Source organism: Rhodnius prolixus, unplaced genomic scaffold (genome assembly GCF_049639745.1).
Source record: "Rhodnius prolixus isolate KJV_2025 unplaced genomic scaffold, Rpr scaffold_5, whole genome shotgun sequence".
Classification (NCBI taxonomy): Eukaryota; Metazoa; Arthropoda; class Insecta; order Hemiptera; family Reduviidae; genus Rhodnius; species Rhodnius prolixus.
Window position 1 is genome coordinate 36373014 of NW_027411624.1, and position 19188 is coordinate 36392201.

The window sequence follows — 19188 nt, forward strand, 5'->3', positions numbered from 1 at the left end:
CGTTTCTATTTCGATTAATCGTCGATTTAACAACATAACCTTTTTAAATAGGAGGCTTTATATTTATTATTTCTTCAAAGAACAAAATAAAACAAATTACTGTTACTGGTGTCTATATTCTCTTGAAGAAGTATTAATATACAATAAAAATGTTATATTTAGAGGATTATCTGGAAAGTAAGTTAGTTAAGTGAATAGAGGTTACCAGAAGTTCTTATTTCCAACAAATTTATATATTTTTTTTAATAAAAACAATTTCTGTATCTATAAACAATATGCTCTGCGACATTATTAGTTTTTTTTCAACGAATTATTTTTTTCTGAAACTATTGTAAGCGACTTGTTCTTACTTTTAAAAGAAGTTATGTTTTATGTTTTTTAGTGATAGAACATTTGCCACAAGAACTTCGAGATAGGTTTACAGAAATGAGGGAACTAGATTTACAAGTACAAAGTAAGATTTAGAATATAGCATTTCTTTTTTTTTTCTTTTTTTAATTTGTAACTGACATGTAGTATTCATCTAAAATATTTCTTGACAGATTCAATGGATAGTTTAGAAAAAAGAGTAAATTTTTTCTTTTCAAATGCTAAAAGAATGAAACCTTTGGAGAAAGAAAATGAGTATGAAACTATAAGGAAAGATTATTACAAAACATTAGAAGATGCTGGTAAGATACTGTCATTTTTTCCACTGATCCCTGATTTTTTAGTTAGTGAGTGATATAAGATTTATCTTTTAGATGAAAAAGTACAATTAGCGAGTCAAATGTATGAATTAGTAGCGAGGTATTTAAGAAGATTAGACCAAGAAACACATAAATTTAAATTAGAACTCGAAGCCGATAATATAGGAATTACAGAAATACTGGAGAAAAGTAAGTTTTTAATGAAACAAAGTTTGGTTATAACCATGATTTTGTAATATTTGTTGTTTAATGACACTTAAGAGCAGTGCATCGTGATATTGAAAGATTAATTATGACAAAACTACATTTTTTTTTTACTGTAATGTATTTCAGGATCGCATGATATGGACACATCTACAAATTCAAGCCAAAAAGAAAATCGTTATAGTTTCGCGAGTCAGAGGATAAGTCATCATGGGGACTTTAATATAAGTAAGTGTAATTTAACTAAGTAGAATGCTGTATTTATTTAATTAGATGAATGTAATGGGTTGTAGACGCAAAAATAGTTTTTCAAATACAAAAAATATCTTATTGTTAATTACTTAATTAAGTCGGTGTTTATTAAATTTTCTTAGGAAATTAGGAACAGATTCGAGACAATTGCACCTTTATATTTTCAGAAAACGCTAACATCTACTATTCTTACTTTAAACCTCATGAGTATCACGTAAAGACAGCTTTTAACTAGTCTTTCTTTCTAAGGTAGTGGCACCATAAAACAATTTTGAGCCGACGTTATAAATTAGCTGATCAAATTTTGAATTCGTACAAAAAATAAAAATAAATAAATAGCACTATTCCATAGGTTCAGCATTGTTTAACGTTTTTTTAGGCTTAGTAATACTAATTCGATATAGGCGCTACGGTAGCCGAGTGGTTGGAGGCAAGATCTACAAAGCTATATTTTGGTACCGGGTTAGATTGCCGGCCAAGACATTGCATTTAATTTAATGTTTAATATGAAAACTTTGTAGTTAAGTATGTATGCCATTCGCCTCCGTCCACGACATCTAATTGATAGTTGGACGTAAAGCCCGCCTGAAAAATAGGCATTACTATATTTGCTAATACGATATAAGGTCCAATTTCAAAAAATGCTCATTTTTGACATAACTCAAAAGTTCAATATAAAGTTAGGAGGTTCTATATGTGAAAAAAACTGGACAATATCTAAAAAATAATAAAATACTGAGTTTGTAAACATTAGTCGCATTTGGCTGGAATTAAAATCCTTAACTATGTTCATTACTTCAGTTACAAAAAGTAATTTATTCTATGACACTTCTATAAGAAGTTCTGGGATTATTTTAAATTTCAAAATCGAAGTTCTACAATTTTGTTCATTAAATCTGTTTTTGAACTTTTTGTTATCAATAGAAAAAAGACGAGACTCGGGAGCAAGTGGAGGAGACCATAAAAGGACGTCATCAGTGTTATTAATGGATACTCCAAGTAGTGGAAGCAACCGAAGTGGTGTATCTGGTGGTATTTTGTCGTCCGGCCCGGATATGAGAGTGTCCATAGGAAGTGGCAGCGGAGCAGTCCAATCGTCCGGAGGTACGAACGTTGGATCTACTGCTGCGCCGCCGTCACAATCCCCAGTTTCCTACAGCCTAACGCATCATATTGGCGCTGGCGGTACGGCCATTGCAGCCGCTGCGTCCCAGGCGATAGCCGCTACACAGCAGGTTATTGTACTTTTTAAATTATTTGAAGGGAAACATGTTTGTTTCGAACTTTCTTCGAATTTTTATTTAAGGTAAAACTGCAGAATGAATTAAAAGAAATTAGTTACCTAGCCCTGGGGACTAAGTAAACTGAAAATTCGATTATGAGCTCTTGTGAAGAATAGCCGTTAAATTAGACTTCCCTCTTTCGGATGGGATGGTAATTAACTAATATATATATATATAGGTTGGGATTGTCAGTCTTCTAAAATACGTTATTTCAGTAGGATTTTTGCTTTTTACAAAATGTATAGTGTCACAAAAAATCAAGTACTTTCAAATTTGGAGTTTGAACCTGTGAACTTTAGACTTAAAGGAGAAAGTTGGGTGATGTTCTCAATAGATTATTTGTATGTGATATGCAGAGGGTATTGTTCATAATTACTCTTCTTCGCCGATTCAACTTAGGCCCCAAATCACAGATGATGTAGATAAATACGAAGAACGGTTGGGTAGATGGATTACCTGTCTAACAATTCTCTATTAAAAATAAACATATAGTTGAAACAAGAAAATAAATTTAATTTCCATTATCCTTTCATTTTTAAGATGTATTCAAGAAAAAAATATATATTTTAATATAGATGCAACAAGGTCGTAGGACGGCAAGCTTAAAGGCCTCCTATGAAGCGATCCACAGTGGTGGAACGGGAGGATGTGGAAGCGGAACGGGTGCCACGGGAGTTAGTGGGGCTCCTGCAGAAATCAGCATTTCCAAAGAAATAGCAGGAGCTGCACAGACCGCTATTGCTGCCATCCAGGATACACACAAGAAACACAAAAAGTATGTTCTTTTAAATATATTTTCTTGATTATTTTTACAGTCAAGGTGGTTAAAATTATTTAAGCAGAATTGTACAATTTGATTGCATGCAATCAATATTTAAGATTTCTGAAAAGAATGAACATATTTTCCTTGTACTCACTTTTGTGAGACGAAAACAGAATTGATTACAGTAAAGACACTAACGATTCTCTTAGAACTTAGTACGCTAATGACTGTTACCTTTTATTAAACCTTTTCTAAACAGGCAAAGAGTAAGTTGTGGTGAGAGGAAATAGAGTGTTTTTCATAATAGATTATTATTTTGCAGCAAAAATTGGGATTTTTAGTATAGATTAATAATATTAATGTACTATTTTAAGGAAAAGTGCTCTTGTATGTGGCGGAGCAACACCTCCAGTGCCATCTCCAGTTTCTATTCCTTCCCCATCAGATCAGCCGGCCAGAGATAACAGTGTCGGCTCTTCAGCCGGTGGAGGAGGTAATAGTAACGATGCGTACGATCCTAATGAACCGAGGTATTGCATATGTAATGAAGTTGCATTTGGAACAATGGTAGCATGTGATAATAAGAGTGTAAGTATTTTTTGCTTTAGTACCATTTTGTTAGTTGTAATTTCTGGGATATAACAAAAGATTTTTTACGTTTTTGTTGAGTTTTATTACTATTAAAAAAAAGAGTAATTTAACAGTTTATTTTTTAAGGCGTTGCCGCGATGTTATTAATCGCTTCAACGCTCTGAACCAGTAATTCAATTTCTATTTGGTACCAAGATCTAATTACTTTCTATTTACTTATCAAGTGCCTATCTGTGGTAAAGTCAGTCTTTCTTCCACCTTCAACTTTACTACTTTTCCTGGTTGCTTTATTAACAGAACTTTTCTTTTCTCATAAAGTCTCAAAATAATTAAAATTTTGTATATTACGGTCATATTGAACAGTAAAAAAAGGTAGATCAGACTTAGAATATGTTTTAAGAACATTGTGTTAAAGTATTAAGAATAACATCACAGCTATGTTTTAGTAAATAAGCAAATTCCAAGATTAGTAGAGATGGTAGAATTCTAAAAAATCACCCGTTTATCTTCCTTAAAATATTTAGAATATATAGTAGCTCACGATTTGCGCCTATTATCTGGTCCACCACAATACAGTATAAAACTATTAATACTACAAAGTTGAAACTTTTTTTTCAAAAGAGATGTAGGATATTTTATTAGAAAATAAACGGGTCGAAATTACGTAACAAATTTGTTTTCGACCATCATGGAAGAACATTGGCAACGGACAGCATTTTGATCAGTAAAATTTCGAAATTTAGTTTTCATCTCCAAAATTCTTCTGAGTCCAAAATTTTTTTTTAAATTTTAAATAGGTTTCGGTTTGTTTATCTTACCAGAGTTTTTGCTTTATATTTGAATGTTTGAGGTACATACGGCGTTGCTTAAAACATACTCAAAGTCTATTTGTTCTACATTTTTTTTATTGTTCAATATGACTGTAGAATACAAAATTATTAATCACCTGTGCAACCTATAAAATAAAAAATATTCTGATCATATCTTAAAATCTTATCTCTCGAAAACTAAATGATATCCATTGATTTAAACCGTTATGGTATGTAACAGAATACGTCAAACCTAAATATATAATATATGTTATATATGTATATTTTTTTTTCAGTGTCCATATGAGTGGTACCATTATCCATGCGTTGGCATTACGGATAAACCTAAAGGTAAATGGTATTGTCCGCATTGTACAGGAGCAATGAAAAAGAAGCATAGAAAAAATTAAAAACAATATTAACGTTGTGGGCCCAATTTTGTTAATAGCTGATACATAAATCTTCGGGTCACACAAAATCTCTTATGTGAATGTTTAATGTAAAAATCTTACAAGAAAAAGTATAATAAATTATTTATTTTACAATATATTTTTTGTATATTTTCAACCTTGATATAGTTTTATTTTTAATTTATACGAACAAGAAATTGAAAATAAATGCATGAATAAATACCTAAGGAATACGAATACAAGTATATTGGTTTTAAGTAAGTATTATAAAAAAATCCATAGGGACCTTATGTTTTGAAAAGAATAAAGAACAAGTGGAAAAGAGTTCTATTCTTTCTACCATTACTCGAGTTCTTAGAAATATCGTATTTATCAAGAAATGCGACCATCTAGATCCAAGATGTGATTTGTTAATCGGTAGTGTAGGTAGCCTTCATAATTTAATTTCAACAAAACTTATTTGGAAGAAAACCGAAAGAGGTCAGGAATGAAGAAAACAAGTATGCAAGACGGATAAAAATGAGACTTTCAAAATTACCTGCGACATATAAAAAGTTGTAGAACTCTCTAGTAGTACCATGAAAAGAATACCTCAAGCAGCTGATGAAGGTGACAGTCTGCTGCTGCTCAGATGACTATTTTAAATAGCTATTTGGATCATGTTCACGGTCTTCCAGGCTGGGATCATTTGTATTATTAAATGCTACTGCTAGCTGGAGGATTGATCATTTAATAGTCAGCTGCGTGTATTAAGACTATTAAGTAAGCCGTATTGGGAGCTCCAAACTAGAACGAAACTTTAGGAAACGAACTTCATATCCTTCTTCAGAGAAGTAATAACGAATTCTTCTAGTGTTTTTTTAACATATCCAAGTAGTAGGTAATGAGAGTAGATGAAATGGACCATCCACACCATTTTGTGGCCTCAATTTTATGACATTCATGGATACCTGCAAGCTAAAAGATTAATAAAGATAGATGATCTAGCGCATAGTAGACGCAACTGAGAGTTTTAGACGTATTTGTTTGGTCAGATAAATCCACAAGGTACAGAAGGCCGTTCAGTCAGTGCGGTGCGAAGTTCTGGGAACAAATACATCACTAGGAGCTCATTGTGTGACCATCAAACAACATTTTCGTGGTAGACAGACCCGACTGATTGATGGAGGATAGATATTTATTTATTTTTTTAATGGAGCGATTGTGATTTTATCTGTAAAAATAAAGAAAAAATAGTTACTATTTCACTATTTTCAATTTATTTTTCGTTCAATTTTTCGAAAAACACTTGAAATTTTCTTCTGTAAATTTCGACAGAGATGCATTTATTTACTTTTTTTTTTTTTAAGGTAAGATAATTCTCTTTTATTTGTACTTTATTTTCAAATTTATTGATATAATAAAACTTTTAATAGTGACTTTTTTTGGAGAAATTTAACTAAAAAAAATTGTCAGTTTCAAATATTTAAACTTTTTATAATGAAGAAAAGAAAATTCTAATCTATTTTTTAAAACATGTACAGTTTATAAAAAAAATAAAAATGAAATCGTTCTTTCTCTCTCTTTCCAAAAAAAAAAAAATGAGACTTCTAAAGTTACTATTATTAACAAGTAACTAAATAACTTTGTATCTAGCTTTGTTGATACTATGATGAGCAGAAGTCTGTAACTTCAAAAGTTCCTCCTTGATAAGGCGTGTAATTTCAGCTTTTGCTTTGGATACAGCTAATTCGTTTGTGCTTTCTATCGCTAGGAATAGTTTTCTTTCACCTTCTGGAGGTGGTTTACCAGTTGGATAATAAGTACCTCGCACTGTGATTCCTGCTTCTGAATATTCAGAAATTTGAGCCAACGCTTCCTAAAACATTTAAAACATTGATAATTGTCATAAAATTATTTAAAAAGCGACCGCATCATATCCCAAACAAAAACGAGATGCTACAAATCTTTGGGTAAGATAACTAGCTTCTAACTGCATGCCGAAAATAATGCTATTTGAAGTAGTAACTTTTTACTATTTCTACCCATATCAAGACTCTTTAAATTAGGAGATCGTGATCCAGCCGTTATTAAAGCATTGAGCACCTGTGATATCACTTCGAAAATGGTGTAATATTGCCTGGAATGTTTTATGAGGAATAAATAAGTTGTCCTGGAGTTACAGCCAGACTTTTTGACAAGATACCGAGTCTCAGCTATTCACAACTCTCCTGGATACGTATAACTACCACCACCCCGCCTTAAAAATATTGAAATAAGATTAGAACTTCATCCAGGTCTGAACTTCAGCTACTTAAGATGCAGATCTATCCAAACAATCAGACAATAATCTTAATAAACAGCTTGTCAGGCGATCAAGCGCAAGAAGTCCATTCAATACTAGTGTAGGTAATCCTGACGATAATTGGATCAACCATTAATTGACAAAACCTTGGGAATATCGAAGCGGGAGGCCGCTGGCCAAGAAGGTGTCCAATGTTTCCTCTCCTATGATCCGTTATGTGGTATTGTAAATCTCATTTCAGAGTTGCCATCGGCGAATAGATGGAATGGTGGATGGAAAAATCAGTCCAAAGGCAGCGATAATAGTTCATTATTAACTCTCGCCTAAGTTTACTGTGAAATCATTTGACAAAAGTCGGACGGCCATACGAGATAGTGAGCCGCTGCAGATTGACGTAACGGATATCCAGTTAGGTTTCTTCAGAAAGGAGGGTGGCTGAGAAGCCAATCTTGCTAAAGCTCAACAGGAGCCCCTCTCTAGACTCCTAAATCTAATTATCAAGACCGGATAAGGAGCTCAAACGAAATGTGTGCAACAATAACTCCTGGTCGTGATGCGAAGACTAATCTGGCCAACTCCCTCAATATATATTCTATTCACCCATAAGAAACTCCCGTAAAACAATCAACTAACCTTTGAAGTAACTCTCCATCTAGCCTGCTGTGGAAAATCATTGATCTCCAATTCTTCCTCATACTTTCTAAAAGTTTCCACTTGTTCTTCATCTCCTTTTTCATCTTCTTCTTTCGGCTGATAATTCAAACGTGTATTTAATTTCGCAGCCAACTGTTCGGCCACAGTTTTTGCCGTAATAATTGGTTGCGATCCACCTCCTTTCAGAATTGCCTCAGCGGCTTGTTGGGTAGCTCCTTTAGCCTCAGCTCCAAGATTTTTGGCCATGTTTATTCTTGAAGCCAATCTTTTGGCCAATTCTAACTTATCTGTAGCCATTGAACCACCCAATCCACCTTCAAAATTTAAAATAAAAATTGCAGAAAAACTTATGAGAAAAACGATAAAATATAATACTAGAATATAAATTGAAATTTATAAAGAACTTTTTCCAAATAAGTAAAACTATAAAGTTTCTGGAATACAAACATTTCTAATAGAAAAAAATAAATCAATTTCATTACCTGTAGTGGAATTAGAGTTAGGAAGAGAGCCCAATGGTGCCCTGATTTCCTTCACCGTTCTCTTGGGTGCCAACATACTCTCTATCTGCTGGTCGATATCGTTTTCCAAATCTTCGTCATCAGAATCTTGCAGGCCTGAAATAAATGATGGATTATATTATTAAAAATGATTATTATTTTACCCAAAATATTCTACATTGGAATTTTTAAGTAAACATCAGAAACCTAAGGCAGCTTTCTGGAATTTCTTCTTTTCATTGACAATCATTGCTTCAGTTTCATCGAATTTAAAACCTTTACCACTGAAACCACCTCCAGTATGCACTTTTTTACCTTCCTACGTTGACAATTAAAAATGCAAATTAGTAAATATTAATCATCGATATTATCGAACAAACAATAAAATAATACTTACAGCGGCTTGTTTCACTTTATAGATTTCCCACATTATCTTTAATTCTTGTGGTACAGGTACTCCGCTCAATTCTAAGGCTCTTACGATATCCCCCGCATATCTTTCCTGATCTGGAGTAATAAATGTATATGAAAAGCCTTTATTGCCCGCCCTGAAAATAGTGAACATTACTATTGGTTACACACTAAAATTGTTTAAACCACCCAAAAGGAATTCTTTATGGCACGATTGGAAGTGAATTAATATAACTTTTTTTAAAAAAAATTTTACGAATATAATTTGTCCAAAATTACATAAAATGTAATAAATTACAACAGATCAATACAGCTAAATTAATATAATTCTGTTGGGAGCCTCTAACAATAGACCAAACAAGGCCAAAACATTAGACAGATTTAAAGTTTAATATCGGTCCAGTAATGTAGATTTATTACTACCCTAAATGAAAATAATTTTTCAAATATACTATCTTACTTCAATTTCTGAATCTAGAATTGTTTTCAAAAAAATAACCAACCCATAAGGTAGCCAGCCCCCCGAAACAAACGTTTTTATCTGAAAATAAAATAAATATTCCCGAAAAAGTAGAATATAGAGAAAATATAGAGTCTAATAGAATCTGTTAAGATATATTTTTTATATTACCTGCCAGTCCTGCCACATCTGTGTACATAGTCTTCATAATGATTTGGACAATCATAATTTACTACTAGTATCAGATGTTTGACATCAAGGCCACGAGCTGCAACAGATGTGGCCACCTAAAATGGATGCCAATTTAAATTAAAAAACAAATTTAATTTAAATATAAATTATTTTTATTTTATGTAGAGTCAACAAATCTCTTACCAGTAATTTAGCTTTTCCAGCTTTGAAGTCAACGATAGTGGAATCTCTATCATATTGATCAATACCTCCATGTAAAGTAAGACAAGGATAGGACGCTTTCATCAGATCTTTTAATAAAGCATCTGCACTCTCTTGTCGATCTACAAACACTATTACACTTCCTTTCTCTTGATAATGGCCGAGTAATTCTAAAAGTTTTAACATTTTGTGATCTTCTTCCAACAGAACGACATGTTGTTCAACTTCTTTGCATACTATACTTCGTCCGCCCACCTGTTGAAATACACAAACCAAATAAAATACTGTAATCAAAGCAAATCATGGGAAATTATGGACCAAACATAAGTACAAATAATGTAGGCAAAGATATCCAAGTATTAGCAATCGTCTCCACTCGCCAATTAGAACAAAACGAGTTTTAATATTATATTTCGATAAACTTAATTTAGCACCAGAATTAGAAAAATTTGAAACATTGTTGATTTTTTTGTTAACACCTGAAAGAGTGATAAGAAACCAAGAGCATTAGGTAAATTACTTAGGTACTTTATATAATGAAAACTAGTTTTTCAGGTCTATCCTTATTTCCTTTTAGCCGACGTTTCGATCCACAAGTTCATCTTCATTGCTATTTGGATTATCAAGTAAACATAAATAATTAATTTTGTTTATACATGGACAATTGCCATTTCAGATATCCGTTGCACTTTGGTGAAAAACATATACATAGACATATGTATAGAAACACATACTTGAACTTCAATAGGCCTGGTAAGTATTCTTCTCGCGAGAGCTTCCATCTGTCGAGGAAATGTAGCACTGAACATTACAGTTTGTCTGTCAGGACGAACATTATCTATAATTCTCATAACCTAAAAATAAGTCAATAAATAATTTACCCTTATAAATCGTGAATAATAAATAATAATAATAATAATAATAATAATGATAATAAAATGAAAAGTATCAAACCTGAGGTTCAAATCCCATATCAAACATTCTGTCAGCTTCGTCAAGCACGATATACGTAACTCTTCTTAGATTGGTTACACGTCCTACAATTAAGATGATTGAATTTTACTTTAATTAAATATGAAATTTAGGCCCTTTAAACTCTGAGAATGTTAAACATTAAAGAGTCATTTGAATAAATAGGCTACCATCAATAAATGATTCGTTCCATTAAATAAAATGATGAAATTAAAAAAGAAAAAAAAATGAGAAGGATGAGAAAAAAATATTGTCAATTTTAATATTCTTTTAATTTTTATTTTGGCCCAGCTGTTTCGATTTAGGGACTACAGGGTTTATGTTGACAGCTACAGTTCCAAAGCAAAACTATTAAAATCATAAAAGAAAAGGTAGTCCTAGTTTATTTTCAAAACAGACCTAACAATCTATAAAGTAAAACATATATACACAATTTAGAAATGGTTAGGTCCATTGTACTGGATATTTTTTATTTTATCTGTCGTAGCGTGCATTTTTGTCGTATTTTGGGGCTGTTATCAGACTTTCATCCATTATTAGATGTACATTAATTAGTTCGGTGTAAAGATTTCGACTTCATTTATGTTTCCGTCTCACATTACTCTGAAAGCGGTCAGGAATACAACAAACAAGCGTACTAAGACGGATATAAACAATGTATACGTATATATAAAAGTTACGGTTTGTTACATTTAAATAACAACATTTAATTCACTGGCTAAGCAGCAGCATATAATTTTTGCAATGCCAACATAAGTGCACGTGTGCATTACTGAGAAACCCCCTCTTGTCATATCTGTATGTAGTTTATATTATCTACAGATAATGATTATTCGCACCTTCATAGTATAAGGAAATAGAGTTCCATAATTGTTATAAGTTAAGAGAATATTAACTATATATCAATTTTGTATTCTTCTGTTAAATTACATAGCTGTGTAAATTTTAAAAATAAAGTTTTTAAAAACACAGCTGTTTAATTTAAAAATATAACTTATATATATACAAATTCCTGAAAAAGCACGTACATCTCTGGTTTTGAAATTTTAAACTATTCTCGTCTTTGCTATGGAAAATCATAACAAGTAGTGGTCCTTTTTTTTTATGTTTTTCTTTCATTTTAGTATTTCTATGAGCAAAACAGAAAAGAGGTGGTTTAGTCAGCGTAAACCCTAAAGACAACCAAGTCCTTAGGTCGAAAAAGCTTGGCAAAAATAATAAATTAGAAAAAAAAAAAACTGAATTGGTAATAATTTCTCTTCCCACTAGGGTTTATCTAATGGTCACCTGAATATAAAATATGGACGCTAAAATAAGAACTAAATAGTTATTTACCACTATTAGCCGCAAGCATGTCAATCATACGTCCAGGAGTGCAGACAATTATCTCAGCTCCTCTTTTTAGCTCCGCTATTTGTTCTGATATGCCAGTACCTCCATAAACGCAGACCGTTCGTAAGCTTAAAGATTTCGTAAACTTACGAGATTCTTTGCCAATTTGCATACACAGTTCTCGAGTAGGTGTCATTATAATAGCTGTAATTGAAGTAATAAATATGTTATTATTTTTTAGTTTCTTTATTATTACAAGATAAGGAAGTTATTGCGATTATGTCAAATTTTCTTCTCTAAATTTTTCATTGGAAATATCTATTTTAAGGTCAACTGAGTCCGACAAATAGTTTTTAAAGGTGTGTCTTACACAGGAAAATAGAATTTTATATTTTAATTATGTCTCACTAGGACACCAGAGGTAACTTAGCAATCCATAACCCTCCAACCAAAAGTACTAATACAATATATATCAAGTACCTTTAATAAACATATATTTGCAAGGAAACTTAATCGTGAAAAGTAATTTTAAGAGGTAGAGTTAAGACTTCCCTTTAAAGTTCATTTCCAGGACTCTGATTGTTCTGAGTAGTGTGTTCATCTTTACATCTATCCAAGGGTATTAATCACTTAAAAACGATTTCTCATACCAGATTTTTCAAACAGCTAATTGTACTTTCGTCGGTATCGATACTACAAAATATTTCCCTAAATCCTGGAAATTGATAATAACAATTATAGTTCAATTACCAATAGGCCCTTCTGTGTCTTCTAATGGCGGTTGATCAAGTATGTGTCTTAGCATCGGCAATACAAAAGCTAAGGTTTTACCACTGCCGGTTTTAGCAATACCAATTAAATCACGACCTAAAATAAAAATTTTAACTCATAAACTGTTATTACTTTGGTATCGATCATTTAAATGTTGTTAGTTAATCCACTAAATCTTACCTGACATAATAGCTGGAATAGCCTGGGCTTGAATAGGCGTAGGTTTTTCATAGCCCTGCTTTTTCAGTATATCCAAAACTTTCTTACTTACACCACACTGGGCCCAAGTTTTTATCGGTCGAGGGCAACCTTTTCCTTTCACTCTAATTCCTTCTAGTTCCTGAAATTGGAAAGCATAACGTCAGCTTATGAACAATGCACAGAAGAACAGTTACAAAAAAAAAACAGTCAAAAAGTAAATGTAAATTTAAAATTGCTATTTCTTTCAGGATTTTTTGTTTTTTAAATCTAACAACGAAGGGTCGTCGAAAAAAAAAATTAGTTTGCTAATTACTTCTACCACACATTTATCCCCAAATCAATCCAACAGCTAGTTTCTACTGCAAATTGCCTCAGCGTAAAAACCTAGAATTGGCTTCAGACCACTGAAAACAACTGTCGACTACAACACCCGCTTGGAAAACCGTATTGAATATTAGTTTCTGGAAAATAACACTAGCTTCGGCGGAATAAAGACTTAGAACTGCCTCTGACCCACTGAACTATCGCGAAGCTTTTGTTAAGCACATGTAAAACAAATAAAACTATATTCTTTTAAAACAACAAAGAGATTTAATCACCTCTCTATAGGCTTCTACTTCCTCGTTAGTCATTTTGGCAATTTCAGGCACTTCAACATAGAAGGCTTTCCTGAAATCACTGTAATTCATGTCAGCATGGTCAACTTTGGCTAATTCCTTTTTCTGTTTGTTGGCAAGATTAGCCGCAGTAGATGTAAGATCTTCTTGTTCTTCCTCGGAAGAATACTGCAAATAAATTTAAAGAAATTTAATCTAAACACTGTTTAGTAACCAAAAATAAATAACGATATATTTCATGATAATGAATTTAAAGACGCGACAATAACATAAATGGCATTAAAAAAATATACATATATATATATATAGTACTTATAAATACGATTCTTTATTGGGCAGCCATGTTTTCTTAGTAAAGTAAAGTAATCGCCTAATTTTTCAGGCGGGGCTTAACGTCCAACTACCATTTACTAGGTGTCGCGGACGGAGGCAAATAGCAAACTTACTTTACTATTTCTCATTTAACCATTAAATAAAATCCAAGGCTAAGACCGGGAATCAAACCCAGTACCACAATGCATATTGGCTTTGCAGATCTCGCTATATGTTTTCTATTAGATAAGAATAATTTAAAAAATATTAAGTAGTAAACTATACGATTCAGATTCAGAGGGATGTCATATAACTCTTTGAGGCACACGATTTTAAAGAAAATAAAAGCCCTAGTTGCACAGAATTTCTTTTATTATAAAAAAAATGGAAATAAACATTCATTTCCATTATCTTACACATGTAATCATCCCTCTCAAATAATCATTACTCTCGAAATACGAAAAAAAGAAAAGGAAAAATTAATAACATTTCAATAGTCCTTTTTCAGTGTGGGGCGCTGGTATTGTATAATACCACTATGCAACTAATGCTTTATATGATGTTCATTCAAACACAACTTTTTACCAAAACAAAGCGGAACTTTGCAGACAGTGCAGCACTGTCCTTCAGCGCACTGTTCCTTGAAATGTTTTGACCCAATTGTTTGTAAACAATATATGAATTAACAACAGCTGCATCCAAATAATAGAACAGTATGCGGTGCCACCATTTTGTTTATAATTGATATACAATTTTTTTCACTTATCTACACATTTACCATTGGTGTATAGCACTGCCAACTGAATGAAAAATTTTAAATAACATATTAAGCTGCATGTATGAATAACTTCAACTTTTTGAGGTGGGTTAAAATATATCCCACCATGCAGCAAAAGCTAAGCAAAAGGTGGGACAGTTTTTAACCCACCTAGCCGCAAAGAGATAATAAAATAAAACTTTACCTCGAGTCCATCTTGGTTTTGTTCTATTAATTCTCCTTTCTTTTTAGAATCTATCTTTCTTTTGGCCACCCCAGTCATTATCACCACACCCGCGTTATTGTTGGCTGCCTTGGATTTACTATCTGCACTGCTATTTGCTCCACCGGTTCCACTTCCTTCATTTTTCCCTTTGTTATCAATTTTATTAACTTTCCGAACTTCTTCTTGTACTTCCTATTTTATAGAAAACATACAATAAACAATAAATGGTATTTTTTACAACTATATGTTAGATGGGAGAGTGCAGCCGAACTAAGGAGATATGCTCCCAAAACTTTGATATATTAAAAATAAACTATGGGAACTGAGAGGTACTATGTTATCTGTAGTAGCCGGGCTTTCTGGATACCATATTCTAACTTTGGGTTTTATCGTTTTCTAACTCGTAAATGAACTTGAAAGTAAGGTGAAGATAGTTTATTTATCAAGGTCAATTTAAAATATATTTTTACTGAGGATTCTGTTAAAAGTGATTACTAGGTCTACATACTGTTCGGTGATTCGTCTTACAGTACTTTATAAAGACCAAACGAAATCTGGAATGGAATGATAATTTTGTATTGTTCATGATGGGACAGAATTTATTAGTTTTGTGATGCTTCAGGTCATTAAATATTTCTTCAAATTAAAATAAGAATATTCTTGAAGAAAATATTAATTTGTTAGTTTTTTTAATTAAGGGTGTCTTCTTTTGTTTGTACAGTACGTATTTCTTATTAGAGAGGGACTTATGCTTTCGATTTTAACTCTATTTGTTGTAGAAACTTAATTACTTAAATGAAATGATCTTTTTTTTCGAAGTTTCGAACACTCTGGAAGTTACGAACTGAGAAGGAAGGATACAATATTACACTGACCATCATAAATGCATCCAATGGATCTATTTCTGACTCTTCTTCATCTTTTTTACCTTCTTCTTTAGCTTTGCCATCTTCTTCTTCGTCGCTGTCATCTTCCAAATTCCATTTTTTAGAAGGAAGTTGAAGATTAGCTGAAAAAAGTATTGTAAACATTTTTTAATTCTACTCAAGAATAAATTACCAACATAAAGAGCTGAGTGGACCTATAGAAACAATAGAAACAACATAAGAGCAAATTTAAATGTGCACTCACAATTACAAAAAAAGAAAAAGTAGACAATGAATTTGTTTCGTTACCTAATGATGATTTCAATTCTTTCTTCACAGCTTCAACTTCTTTTTTCTTTCGTTCAGCTCTCCAACGTTCGATTCTTTCACGCCTTTTCTGCATTTCTAATTCCAACCGCTTTTGTTCTTCTTCCTTTGTACATCAATGGGAAGTCTTAGAATAGTGAAATATAGATTAGTTGACTATCCCAAACATTTTTTTTGTTTGTTAAAGAATTCCTAATACTAGGAGGGGATACCACAATACTGACTGTCAGGCACCATAGATATCCTACTTCACTTAGGCTGGTCTTAGAATTTATTAACATTAGCAACGTTTTAGAAATATTTATTTCCACTTAAAGAATAGAAAAAGCAATGTAATTTTTATATAAAGGTAAAAATTAAACAATAAATAATATAAGAAATGAATTTTGTTTCTATATTATTAATTTAATACTTTTTGCTATTGAAAATGAGGTTTGCTCTGCCGTGTAGTGTGTTTGGTAATGAATGTCTTTAAAAAGTATCAGAATTAAAAGTTAATTTGGTCGTTTTTATAATGGTTTAGTAAATGGCTTTCTATTTGTACATCCCTACTTTTTTTAGGATGTCCAGAGTCTTCCTTTCATTCCTGTACATACCAGCGTCATTGCATTGTTTCTACTGACCGGTTGGTGCTGTTTGATAAGGTGGTTTGCGTAACTTGAGAATGTTTTGTTGTATTTGAACGAGCGAGTATGTTCTTTGTAACTTTCTTTTTGTCGTCCCTGAAGCTGAAATTACTATTTCTAAAACGTCAGCTAATAAAACTATTTTTTTTTAAAAAAAAGAAAAGTACAATGAGAATCCTTCATGAAATGGGCAAACAATAACTTAATTTCTTTTCACAAAACATTAGATTACAGATACTCAATCTTCAATAAGAGGTCCCTCAAAGATTGATATTCTTCACATCGCGTTCATTATTATTAAACAGTAATAATATAAAGGTGCATTAAATATTTAATGAGTATCTATTTTTAAAAAGATGTAACGAGCTTGTTTGAGTTCATCACTTTAGTTTTTAAAGGACTTCCGTAGCGAAGGAGAACCTATTCTACAATAAGGCTGCCTCAAACTTTGTAACGTACAATTTTAGGAATTAAACTTTGTTTATCGCTTGCAGCATGCACAGCCTCTCTGCATTATCTAGGTGAAATGAGCTTGTTTAATATAAACTGTGATTAGTAGTCACTGCAGGGTTTTGATAGTGAGTTGACTTAGTCTTTTACGTTCTTCTCTCATGTGTCGACATAAAAATTGTATTTTTTTAAAATCAGGTTTGAGAACACATTCAACTTGTCAAACTCATGTTCTTGACGGTTTTTATTGTTTTCCACAGAGCGTTTAGGTAGCGTAGCACGTATGTCCCTCCCCTCACATGAATAAATAGTAATAATCACACGAGATTTCAAATGTTTGAACAACTCTTTTTAGGTTATTTAGTTTATAAAAGGAAACTCTGGTAATTTATTTCAGCGAGAAAATAGAATGAACTACATCATTTGAATTCTTTACCTAGAATGTTAACGAAATATTAATGAAGATAACTTTTCCTACATTGCTAAAAGTGGCTCCACAAACTCCATTTAAATATATAAATGACGACTGATTTTTAAGAAGCGATACCGTCCAGAAAACAAAAAGATAATTTGGAGATCTATGTAAAAAAAAAAAATGTGAATGCGCTAAATTAAAACTTACTTAAATGAGCTTGTTTTTTCAATTAATTTAATATGAGCAGACAACTTTTCTAAAATTCCATTTCATACCTTATCTATTTTGGTCGGATCAAACGGTTCATCTTCAACCTTAACCTCTTTCTTTTCTTCTTTTTTGATTACCCTCTCTCTAGACCGAGTTCGACTCCTGGACCGAGATCTCCGCCTTTTTGAACTAGAAAAAAAAAAAATTACTCTATAGCTTTATCGGCACTTCTTTCAGCAGAATTACACCCTTGTCAGTGAAAGTCACTGACTTGTTTACGACCATACTTGAGTAATATCATAATGAAGAAAAAGGATCGATCATAACTGAGAAACATCATCGTAGAGAAAGATAGAGAAGCACATATAGAAGTACACTCACTTAACGTTACCCAAACATTCACTGGAAAGCACGAGTGTCATATCATCAATAAGTATAGTGTAAAATAACTGTCTTTCTACAAAATGTAACTGTTCTACAATAACCGAATTAATAAGAAGACACATCTAAAACTTTTAACAAAGGCAGTGCGAAAAAGGAGAAATACTGCTTTGTACCCTAATTAGATGAACTTTTTGAATTTTTGGAGAAGTAAACAGTTAAGCCTTGTTTTATTATATCAAATTACAGCTGTAATTTATGTAGAAATTACTTAATTTAAACAAAATACATTGAACTCGTTTTATTATTAATAGTATTTCTTGTTTCTGTTGCGAAACACGCTACTGTAAATAATAATTAATATATACATATGTATAAATTAAAAATGTTGGATATTACTTTCCCACTAATTCATTTGCTAAAACCCAATGAGATGAGTCAAACTTACACTCTCTCCCTACTTCGTGATCTTCTTGACCTTCCAGTAGAACGACTTCTGCTGCGCCTTCTTCTTTCCCTATCACGACTGCGTTTCCTGCGACGTTCCACAGGAGGTGAAGATGATCGGCTTCTGGATCTGCCTTTTCTATGGTCTCTACTATTTTGTGATAAGACAAGATTCAATTTTTCCTCCACAATACGGAAAAAAACTTATTACTATTATACATATTTTATGATTCTTGGAATAACTTACCTCATCTTTGACATTCGAACTTTGGATAGATAATCTAGTTACAAGCCCTAAAAGAAACACTTACAGAATCAAGTAAAACCCGAAATATTCACAATTCTTTCACTTAACCATTCTTGTTATTTTTTTAGGTTATGTTGTTGCGTTACGAAATCTACATTCAAGCCAAACCTATGATGTTAAACAAAATATCGTATTTCTTGTTTTTCTAATATATGCCATTTAACATATGTATTCTTTTTGTAAAAATACAACTGGAATAATTAATTAAACAAATAGAACAACAATCAATTATTTTAAGAATTTGGCGTTCAACATAGAATTAACCAAA

At 32.1% G+C, this 19188-nt stretch overlaps 2 protein-coding genes across 4 annotated transcripts; one reads left to right on the forward strand and one right to left on the reverse strand.

Annotated features, from left to right (window-relative positions):
* Positions 1-18: 18 nt before the first annotated feature.
* Positions 19-5138, forward strand: Ing3 (Inhibitor of growth family, member 3). Of its 2 annotated transcripts, none has more exons than XR_012460711.1 (9): positions 19-177; positions 383-454; positions 543-671; positions 744-878; positions 1023-1121; positions 2070-2380; positions 3004-3203; positions 3566-4821; positions 4888-5138. XR_012460711.1 is itself a non-coding variant. In XM_074135525.1 (9 exons), exons 1-9 carry the CDS (start codon positions 150-152, stop codon positions 4999-5001), a joined length of 1302 nt encoding a protein of 433 aa, XP_073991626.1. In that variant the 5' UTR covers positions 19-149; the 3' UTR covers positions 5002-5138. The 2 variants fall into 2 exon arrangements, 1 of the variants encoding a protein (XP_073991626.1); XM_074135525.1 differs by having other exon boundaries at positions 3566-3779.
* Prp5 (pre-mRNA processing factor 5) lies at positions 3205-19121 on the reverse strand. 2 transcript variants are annotated; one of them, XM_074135522.1, is made up of 19 exons: positions 18861-19121; positions 18615-18764; positions 17851-17974; positions 16067-16190; positions 15767-15900; positions 14871-15083; positions 13579-13764; positions 12959-13118; positions 12758-12874; positions 12011-12211; positions 10658-10740; positions 10438-10557; positions 9686-9958; positions 9482-9597; positions 8837-8987; positions 8647-8758; positions 8422-8556; positions 7919-8253; positions 3205-6859 (listed from the first exon to the last, which is right to left on the reverse strand). In XM_074135522.1, the coding sequence occupies exons 1-19, from the start codon at positions 18872-18874 to the stop codon at positions 6617-6619; spliced, it is 2991 nt and encodes a 996-aa protein (XP_073991623.1). In that variant the 5' UTR covers positions 18875-19121; the 3' UTR covers positions 3205-6616. The 2 variants fall into 2 exon arrangements, with proteins under 2 accessions (XP_073991623.1, XP_073991624.1); XM_074135523.1 differs by lacking the exons at positions 18615-18764; positions 18861-19121 and having other exon boundaries at positions 16067-16211.
* Between the last annotated feature and the right edge of the window lie 67 nt (positions 19122-19188).